The sequence below is a fragment of the Anopheles bellator genome, chromosome 2, assembly GCF_943735745.2.
Source record: "Anopheles bellator chromosome 2, idAnoBellAS_SP24_06.2, whole genome shotgun sequence".
Taxonomy (NCBI): domain Eukaryota; kingdom Metazoa; phylum Arthropoda; class Insecta; order Diptera; family Culicidae; genus Anopheles; species Anopheles bellator.
This window is the reverse complement of record NC_071286.1, coordinates 37565297-37576254: the sequence shown is the minus strand read 5'-3', so window position 1 is coordinate 37576254 and position 10958 is coordinate 37565297. Positions and strand designations below refer to the sequence as shown.

General features: G+C 48.8%; 1 protein-coding gene across 1 annotated transcript in view; it reads left to right on the top strand.

Annotated features, from left to right (window-relative positions):
- Window positions 1–1026: 1026 nt before the first annotated feature.
- Window positions 1027–10958, top strand: part of LOC131207491 (uncharacterized) — a 13227-nt gene continuing 3295 nt past the window's right edge. The window contains exons 1-7 of the mRNA XM_058200105.1: window positions 1027–1369; window positions 2534–2789; window positions 3440–3566; window positions 3662–3910; window positions 3980–4550; window positions 7261–7721; window positions 7796–7970. Coding sequence (XP_058056088.1) covers window positions 1027–1369; window positions 2534–2789; window positions 3440–3566; window positions 3662–3910; window positions 3980–4550; window positions 7261–7721; window positions 7796–7970 — 2182 coding nt within the window. The remainder of the gene's footprint in view (window positions 1370–2533; window positions 2790–3439; window positions 3567–3661; window positions 3911–3979; window positions 4551–7260; window positions 7722–7795; window positions 7971–10958) is intronic.

Genomic DNA, 10958 nt, shown 5'->3' with positions numbered 1-10958 from the left:
TAACGTTTAACCAAACACATCGGGTTGTTACTTTTAGGCTCATAATTTATACTCCCCCGAATTTTGCAACGAAGAAACCGTCATCCGCCACTTCGATCGCATGGACGTTTTGAAGTGAATCCCTAATACGTCTTTTATGAAGGCGAACAGCTCCCGTGACTGCCGACGTCTCTTCCCAATTGAGCCTATTTCTTATTAACTAAATTTATTTCAGCTCTCATTCTACCCAGGAAAAGCCTTTCTCTTCGAAATTCCCATTTGCCCGTCTACACACTCCAGAAGTCTATTGTTTCGGTGAAAATCACAAGCGCCATTCGATAGCCACGCACCACTGCAACCGAACGAAGCGATGCGTCCTGGGCGATCACCCCCGTAAACACACCCCCGGTAAGGTGCGCGCCCTTCACGCGGTGATTATGTTTGATTTAGCTGCCCATTAAAGCCATCGATCGGCGATCGGCCCCGGCGCGTTAACGCCAGAAATCGCCTGAATTGATCGCGCCCGGTGCGCTCCGCTTTACATAAGCGCGGCGCGACACATGTCAGGCTACGCAGGAAAGAGCCCACCGGCTGACCGACCGGCCACGGAGCCCACGGAAGAATTGTAACAGCGAATGCTTCGATCCATTTTCCCGCGAGCGTCGGCCTCGGTGGGAAAAACGCACCGGCAAAGGGTGGCGGGTGCCCGCCCCACCACGGCGGCGCAGGCGGATTACATGCGGCAGGACTGCGCGAGGCGCGTGCCGGCCCCATTGCTGTGGCTCGCGGTGCGTTGCGCTTCGGCCTCGGCCGGCAAGGGCTGGAAAATCGCCCCGCCGAACGTTACGTGGTACCGAGTTCTGGGGGCTCGCCCTGAATGCGAACTGCGCGCTGGCCACTGGCCGGTCGCCGATCAGTTTTCCTTCGATTCCCGCCGAGTGCAGCCGAGAACGCCAGCGCAAAGCCAGCCTAGCCAGCCAGCCCACAGCAGCAGCAGCAGCAGCAGCAGCAGTTCAGCCGAGGGCCTAGAGTCCGGGACGTGGCAAGATGATCACCGCACTGCTGCTCGGAGGCGGCATCCTTGCGCTGTACGTGTACTGCAAGCTCAAGTTCCGGTTCGCGGAGCGCATCCCGTGCGTCGAGCCGCTGCGGCCGTTCTTCGGCAACGGCCTCGAGTTCGCGCAGAAAAACTCGTACGAGATCTTTAAGAACTTGGAATGCGCGTTCGCGCAGAACAAGCGCATCTTCAAGCTCTGCTTCGGCCCGATCCCGGTGATCTGCCCGACGCACCCGGACCTGATCCAGAAAATCATGAACGATCCGGCCACCATGGACAAACCGTTCGTCTACAACTTCATGCGCGTCGACAAGGGCCTGCTGACGGCGGAGTGTAAGTGTGGAAGGGTTTGGTAAGGTTCGCCCTCGCCGATAACCGATGGCGAAGGAAATGTGCGCGTGGAAAAGGGCTCGTGTTTCGTGGCCTGACTGTCTGATGTGTTGAAAGACCCCGGTATTGGTTTTTGGCTAACTCCTAGCGTGCGGATCTGCTAATTAACTGAGTGTCCAAGGGTAGCCCACGTTTCCGAATGACTACTGACCGAAAGTGATTGGCTCCGTGTAACGTTTCCCCACTCGAATGTTGTGCCATTAATGGAATATCTGGCTTTGGAATTCAGTCAGGATCAACCGGATTGAGCTCGGTGTGCTCACGAACCAGTTTCACAAAGTGGATACACGATATTTTATATGATAAATTTAAAACGCCCCTTGCTTAAAACTGCATATCGCAACACCGACGACTTCTCTGAGTGCATCATGGACCCGTTAATCGTTCTGAACCTCGTTTCTTTTGAGTGATGAGTTCGTGGATCGACGGATACAACTTCAAACCGGCTCCAGTGCCCGAAAGCTGCCCACCGTGAAGATTTAATTACCTGACGGCTACTCCGTGGCTTTCGTGAAGTGCTGAAGTTATGCGTTCCCCATTGCATCACTCGCGGCACACATCTGGCCAATCTAGTCAGAATGAGAGTGTTGAATGATTTGGCTTAGTTTCCACACACTGTTTTGTCGATTAACCAATCGACAGCTGTTTCGATACGCCGAGGGTCGTCGGTTGGTCCGGTCCGACCCCCTTACGTCAACACGGCCGAACGCGAGCCACCCATTCCTGGTGACATATAAATCAGGTTTCTTCAGTGAACCACATGGATTTACACTTACGGTGCGTGCGCGCGCGTCGAAAATGAAGGGAAAAGCTTGGTTTCACTGCCTTGGAAAATGTGCGTTGCGGCAGCGATAGGAACAGGATTTGCCCGAGTCCACGCCAATCGCTTGAATATGTGGTTAAATTTTAACGATAAGTTTCCCATTTAGATGAGTCTGCGTAGAGTAGTTCTATTTAGAAGGAAGCTACACGTAGTCCAACAGCTGCCCTGGCATAGCTCTAAACACGCCATAATTGATAAAATTAATTCCAATACGTCAGTTCGCCCTTCGTTTATGATTCACATTCGAGTAACAATCGGCCACCATTTGCACTTTTCCCACCCAGATGACACGTGGCGTGTGCACCGCAAAACGCTGAATCCCACCTTCAACACGCGAATCCTGAACAGCTTCAATCCGATCTTCACCGATTGCGTGGCGAAGATGATCGCCAACATGCGGGCCCATGCTGCGACCGGGAAGTCCTTGAACGTGCTCGAGTTTACTTCGCCCTGCACGCTCGAAATGATCTGCCGCACCTCGCTGGGCGGCACGGTGCTGGAGCGGGAAGGCAAGCAGGAGTTCGTTGAAGGTCTCGAGATGTAAGTAAACTGTCAACTTCTGCGCGGATCGATTCCGACCCAATGGAACAGGTCTTCGGCAGTAAATGCGATAATTTGACGCGCTGTCGCAATTATACGGGCAACGCAGCGTTTATTGAGCATAACCGCATCTTGCTCTGGGCTCATTATTTTTGTTAATTATTAAAATTTTAATGGTTTTTATTACTGCCTGCTTTATGATGCATTTTCGAGCATGCGCCGCCACAGTTTTGCAGTTTTATGATGTACCTCATTGCCCTTGTTTATGATAAGGGACAGGTGAAAGGCTGCGAAATTAGTAATCAGGGATCCATGGGTGATTTCCGGATTTCTCAACTAAAACAGTCTTTGCAAATGATTCTATTCATAAGCAAATTTCACGCCAATTGAATCATTTGTAATGCACAGGAAGGGAAGGTCTTGGTACATGTCTTTCTGGACAAAAGGCTGGATGATTTCAAGAAAACCTCATCTTTCGATCTATCATCTCAAATCATCAGTTCATGATGGTTTTCGAGCACAATACCGGCCTTAAAGAATGCAAACTTACCTTGGCAGAGACCGTACAGTACGCTTTGAGAAAACTAGACATGCCAGAGCCCCCCTATCAGACCACAAATGTGTTCACCGTTTCTTTCACAACCATCCAGCATCCTTCACAATGTCGGCCTTCGAATGTTTAACGCGAACCTCTACCCGGACTTTGTGTACAAGTACACGCGCTTCTACAAAGCCGAAATGGAGCAACGAAAGATATGCTACGCATTCACCGATAAGGTAACTCCGGAACCTCGCAACTGGTGGCTCTGGCACAACGGGCTAATGTTATCGTCTACTTTGCTATCGCCCACCCCCGTCGCCCATGGGAAAAGGTGATCGAGGAGAAGCGGGCCGAGTTTGAGAAGAAACTGCACGGGCGGGTCGATGGGAACAACAACAGCGAGGCGCCCGCAACAGTGGACGCCAATGGCAACGTCGTCTTCGACGACGCCGAAGAAGACGATCTGCTCAGCTACAAGAAGCCGCAAATCTTCGTCGACCAGCTGCTGACCATCCCGAACGATGGCCGGCCCTTCTCGCACGAAGAGATCAGCGATCAAATCTACACGATGATCGCGGCGGTAAGTCGATCAGGCGGTGACCTGGCGGTGACCTTCCCTCTGACCTGCGGTCTACCTACGTCCCGGCAGGGCAACGAAACGTCCGCCACGCAGGCCGCCCACGCCTGTCTGCTGTTGGCCATGCACCCGGACATCCAGGAGCGGGCCGCAGCTGAAGTGCGCGAGGTGCTGGCCGATGACGCCGAGATCACGCACGACACCCTCAAGCGGATGGTGTACCTCGAGCGGGTCATCAAGGAGTCGCAACGGCTGTGCCCGGTGGCCGCCGTCTACGGCCGGAAAGCCATCGCTCCCATCCAGCTGGACGAGTTCCACATCCCGACGGGCTTCATTCTGCTGCTGAACGTGTTCGCGCTGCACCGAAGCAAGGAGTTCTGGGGACCGAACGCGGACCGCTTCGACCCGGACCACTTCCTGCCGGAGCGCGTCCGGCAGCGCCACCCGTACGCCTACCTGCCGTTCAGTGGCGGGCCGCGCGGGTGCATCGGGAGCCGCTACGCCATGATGAGCCTGAAGGTGATGCTGTCGCAGATACTGCGGAACTTTCGCGTGACCACCGACATACCGTACGAGAAGCTGGAGTTTAAGTTCAAAGTGTCGATGCACCTGGCCTTCGAGCACTCGGTGAAACTGGAGCCCCGCCACTAGGTCTCACTTCCGGTGACCATGCCGGGGCTGGCCATGGCTGCTGCAGACGGTGGGGGCCAAAATTTACGATTAACTGCTCCCAACGCACATCGCGCACGCATTCTCGATCGCAACGTACGGTTTCTCTATCACTCTCTCTTTCGCTCTCTCTGTCTGTAGCCAATAGAATTAGCCAATAGAAGGTAAAAAACGAACAACCAGCAACGGCCGAGCCAACCACTGGTTCGAAGCCTCTAATGCAATCAGGGGTGATACCAGGGGGGCAGCCAGCAGTGTTCGCCTTCACCACCTTCAACTCGAGGAGCTCAACAGCGACGCGATGGTATGTATGGCCCAGGTGTAACTCCGTTTTTGTTTCTGTTTTGTTTCGGCCGGTCGGAACACGCAATTTAATTGTACTTCGTCACGCCGCGTAATTATTCGAAGCGAACCTTACGCCAACCTTTCCCAACGACAGTTAACCTTTTTTTTTAGCCAAATGCACATCAATGTGGTTCTGATGGCGAGGCGTTGCGAACTTAAAAGACCTCAAGTCCTGATTCTTACTCCTGTGCTCTGTTTTCGGCAAATCTGTCTGCTGCATGCTAATACTTTTATTAAAAGAGATTTCATGACTTCGAGCTCTGTGTTATGTTCAATTACTATAAGTCTTATCCTACGTTTTACAATGTTTGATCAGTTTAACATAATAAAGTGCATGGTACTTGAGTGGATGTTGAAAAAGTTGGTTCGTAATCGTCCGGCGGGCGCTTGACCATTTCATCTATTGTATTGTTTAATTGAATCCATGGTTTTTAATATTTCCTTTTGATTTTACAAGGCTCTTATATGTTTGCTATAATCATTTATTTATCTATAATACTTGTCAATGCAACAATTTTTACGTGTGTAGCATTCGAATTAGTGCTTTATAAGACTGTTGCAACCTGTTGAATTCATTCTGTAGTGCCAACAAATTTAAAGCATCCTTTACAGATCAGCAGAGGTCGAATATGGGGAAGGACCTATTAATACGATCTTTTGACTGCTTTGGATGCTGGCTGGATGGTGACCACTTAAACGAGTAGTAAAAAGACATTACAATGAAATAGTTTATTTTGTTTGCAAAAATTATAAATAGCTCTTGACCGCATCGTCACACCTCAAGTCTTTTAGCGAGAACGAGACAATCTTGCTTCTTGGGTTGTTAACTGTCCGCGCTTAGCTTACTCTAGAGATTTCTTCTATGACTTGAGGGAATTTTCCAACAACACGATTCATTCGTGATTCACGAGAACAATTCATTCCCCGTGTAAGAATTTAACCAAATTTGTGTTTGAATCATTTAACACCCAAAATGGATTTTCTTAGCCAATTCCAGGTAATTCTTGGCAGATTAGAGGCATTACCTGTACTTATTTGTTTATTAACTTAACCAGTCCGGTGCATAATTATCTGTGCAATCCCAATCTAAGGACTAAAGACCATGCACGCAAGAATCGAAAGAATCAGAATCTAATCGAACACATTATGGGAATTATCAAATAGTCGAATTGGCGGAGAATGTGACTCACTTTGGTCGAACAGTGTTTCGAAACATCTAAAACAAGCAGATCTTGGTACGACACAACAGTAACATTGTCTCGACAACGTTTCGTGTAACAAAAATGAAAAAAATACAATACCACTGCACGTTTGCAGTGGCCAATGCTGCCACATGCATTTGGAAAATCCGCTGTACTCATCCATGGGACTCTGAGCCATTGGTTGAGTCAGCAAAAACTAGTAATTGCTTCGCAGCTGCCAATACCGTAATCGTAGCCCAGCAAATCGCACCGCAGTGCCATCATCGTATAATCAGTAAAGCCACTTCCGCAAACGATGCAGTCTGCCAGAGAGCTCCCCGCTAGTAGTAGTTACTGACAGCGGGCAAGCCAAATCAGTACACCGCAATTGCTGCTATCAGCACCATGGCCGTTCGTACACCATTCGCTCTACTGTTGCTACTGTTACCGAGCTGGGTAAGTGTTCCATCAAAAGAGCGTTTCGATCCACTACGGAGGCTTCTGACTACGAGTGTTACCTGCAGTTTCAAATTGAAGCCACCATTCCGTCTAAAGTCATCGAGCTGCAGCAAGTTCTGTATGGCGAGCTACAACTTCTAGAACGCAGCTCCTTGATCGTTCACTCCCGTTCACCGCACAGTGGGCAGACCTACGCGGACCTTCGTTCGGTGTTTGACGAGTTCGGGCGTCAGAACCAAGAAAGCATTTCGGCCATTTTGCGCGTACTGGCCTTGGTCGACCACACGCTTGAGAACACGATTGAGGACTGTGCAAAGATCTTCGATCTGTCGGCGATCGACAGCCGTAACGTCATTTTTCGAGACGTTACCCGTCCTTTGCTGGTGCGTGTAGAGGAGCTCTGCCAGCTACTGGCTTCCGATCAGCTGGACAATCTGGAACCCGTCATGGAAGCTGTGGAGAAGGAAGCGAGTCTCTACCGAACGAGGCTGGATGTCACAAAACGAAGCATTGACAGTGTTTTGAGTTGGCTAGCGAAAGAAGTGCCCCAGTTATGGATAGCTAAACGGGTCGATGCAACATTCGCCCGGTGGAAATTGACTAACTCGACGGCACACCTCAAGATCATGCCCGCGATCGCTAGTACGATCGAGAGACAGCGTTCCGTTTATGCGTTACTATCTCAAGGCTCTTTGAAAGATTCGATCGAGAGCCACAATTTGCTGTCCAGTGTGGACCGTTTTATGTCGCTCCTTGCCAACGAAACGGAACTGCTCGAAAACGATGTGACTGTTGAGCTACAGGGTTGGTTCAACGAAACTGAGGAAATAGTTCACATCGTGGGGGAAGAAGCGGTCACCATTCTGGACAATCTTCTAGACGCACCCGCTGGGGCTTTTCTGCAGGGTGAAAGCAGCCTCGAGTGTCTAGCCGAGTATTACGCCCAGTCCGCCACCAACAATATCTGGTCGGGCGTGGACAATGTGTTTGGCTGTTTCAACGACGATAAAGAAATCCTCGGTGCCTTCGAAATGGCTAGTCAATTACTAGGCCTCGCTGAGCGGGACATTCAATACGTACTGCAAGGTCTCGTCAGCTGCGGTACTAGAGCGGCACCGACGGATACAGGCGACAACGATCTAATGAATTGCTCCGAAGCGGTGAATACACGACTTATTCCTTTTACCGACGCACAACCAATAACCTTTTCTTACGTTTACGTTTCCGTTTCCAGGCAAACAGGATTTTGGAAGTTGCCGAAGAGTTTGTCGTGACGAAAATGAATGAAGTATATTTCCACGTTGCGGGTGCGCTGAATTTTGGCGAGCTGAAACTGGAAACGTGCCTGTATGAGAAAGCACGGCACTTGCTGTTGGACGTTTATATTGTAAATCAACAGTATCGTGACTGTAACTCGCAGCATGAGCATCGACTAGATGATGAGCGTGTACAAGCCGATCGTCAAACCACTGATAATGTAGAAGTATAAAGTTGGGCATTTAGCTTTCAAGTTCATTTTTCATTTTTCATTTCACTTTTCTTTTCTGTAATTAAAATATCAGCACCTAGTAGAATGGGGATTTCCATCAATGCTGTAGACATGTATTTCATTCCATTCCAATAACCCCAAAGGTAATGCTAAAGATCACCCAGTGCAAAAGAGATAGCGTACGCTACTTCCGTTTAGTTGCGTGCACAATGTAATTGCCTTCCTGTTTGAGTGCCACATCGAACTGGAAGCTTAGAAGATCCATTGTCAGATCAGTTCGTAGCGTAAACGAACGGATGATCTGGGCCAGTATCACCTTCATGCTAAGCAGAGCGTACCGCCACCCGAGGCAATCCCGGCTGCCCGTATTAAACGGCATGAACGCACAGGCTGGTCTTCCGACACTCCGTTCCGGTAAAAATCGGGTTGGATCGAAGCGATCAGCATCCTTTCCCCAGAAGTCCTTACGGCGGTGCATGGCGAAGAGACTCACAACGACCGGGGTACCGGCAGGTATTTGCTGCCCTTCGATAACGATAGTGGCGCCGGTCTGTCTGCCAACTGTTGCGCCGCCCGGTGCCAGACGTAAGCTTTCCTTCACCACACAGTCCAAGACCTTGAGTCGCTTCAAATGCTCCTCCGATATTGCTTCTTCGGAATCGGGAAGAACTTGGCACAGCTCCCGGTACACCTGCTCCTGCACCGTAGGGTGCATAGCCAGAAACAAACAAGTGTGACCCATCGAGTGTGCAGTCGTATCGTTGCCCTAAAAGGTTGGTTCGATAAATCGTAACAAACAAAGCAGAATGAGTAGTACTTACTGCTCCTACTAAGGAGTAAAAGTTATGCACAATCTCCGTGTCGGTGAAAGAGATGCCATTTTCAGTGCGCAACAGTCGATCTAATATGGTGTCATTGGGATCGGTACAGTTATCGACAAAGGCTGCTTTCTTCGTAGCCAGGATCTGCCGGGGAAGCATCATTTAGTTTTGACGTGTTCCAGTGCTATGCGATCAACTTTCATCTTACCTTGTCCAACGAACGGTAACACTCTAGCCTCGCTTTGGTTTCAGTGGCCCCGCTTTCGGTGAACTTGTAAATCCAATCCCAGTGATGCAGAACATTTACAGCCCTCGCGGATATCATCTGCAAAAGGCTATTGAAGAGCGAAGATCGTTCACTAGATCAGTTTTGCATTACATCGGGGTACACACGTTTCTAAACTGCTCAGAATAGTACTCTTCAGCGCCTGGTGCTCTTCCATGGCATCACTGCCGATGCAAGAGGTAATGATCAAATTTAACGTGCATTTTCTGAATAGCGGCAGAAGCGAGATTTCAGCATCTTTTTCCATCATTGAGTTCATTTCATTCACTATCGCGTTGGCGTTGTTAGCAAACAGTGGAATGGCACCTTTTATCTTGTTAGTGCTGAATGCTGGACTTAAGGCTCTCCGGTAGCGCTTCCAGCGATCATCTGAAGTGGAACATAACGAAGGAATCCAGTCACTTGAACCCATCTGCGCAAGTTTCTAAAAATCTCTCACACATTTCCTGGTCAGTATTCCATGGTCTAGCTTCAAGAAACCGTAAAAGTATGGCTTTTCCAGGCACTTGGGGTGACTGAGGACAGCTTCGGCCAGCTGAGGATGGGACGTACAGAGCAGCATTTGCGGGCCCAGCCATATCGTGAACCATCGATCATTTGCCTGAAATGGCAACAACGCACTCTGGAACAACTGCGCTGGGGACTTCCACAGAAATTTAAAACCGTTCCCTATCACTGGATAGCAAGGCTTCACGCTAGGGATATCCTTTGCGAATCTGTAGCGAAGCACGTAGCAGTAGTAGTACCACAAGCCTATCAGAACTAGCAGCAACATTGAGAATAACATGCTGATGACAACACAGTTGAACTGTAACTGAAGCAGCCCAGCGAGTGGGGCGCTGAACAGAATATGGACTCAAACCGAGCCTCAGGCAATGAGTGAAGGATATCGAGTTTTGCGATCGCACGAGCGGCGCATGGTCGGGGAAAAGATCCACGCTACTAATATTATCGTTGTGCTCGATCTCACCTGATTTCAATCGGACTGTCGAACGATTAGTACTAGCAAGGTGGAATTTAATCCGTACCAATCGGAGCTCTGCGGGCGAAGGGTGTGAACAGGGCTGAAGCTGTAACGTATTTGTCGCTCATCTACTACAATTTACTCTCCGCAAACATTTCAGCACGTGATGGCTGTGCTCACTCACGCTGTGCTATTCGAGCATTTGAGTACTCTGGGGCAGGGATGGTTGGGCTGTTCAGTCTGTTTACAAATATTGAATATGCTGCTTACATAAAATGTGCCAAAAGACATTAATATAAATTTAATCTTGCGTGCTTTGAAATGCTGAGACTCGGAAAGAAATGTCGGACTCGAAAAGAATTAGAACTGTCAGTAGTTTGACATGTGAAAATATGAACAAAGTTTATGCACACACTTATTCCGTGTTTTAAATAACTTTCTAAATCACTCTAAACAACTTGATAGTGAGAACGAATGATTACAAATGATGCATTTTAAAGATTTTTAAAATATATTTTTAACGTCTTAGTGTTCTGTAGCCTATTTATTGTAGGACTCTATGTAGTCTGCATGATTCTTAAGATTAGCAAGACTGGTTTCCATTTACGTTTTATTTTTTTTCCTTTTTTAATTTTATTTTATTTTTTGTCATGTGGTGGGCTTAAATCATCCATAAGAGTGTAGCGTGGAATATCGACTTTTGCACTTACTATTTCACTCCTAATGTCTGTGGTCTCTTCTCCAAAATCAACTCATAATCAGAATCGAGCTTCAGCGTTAAATCGAAGCAAAACTGCAGATCTGCTATTGTAAGGTTTGTTTGCAAACGAAACCGTC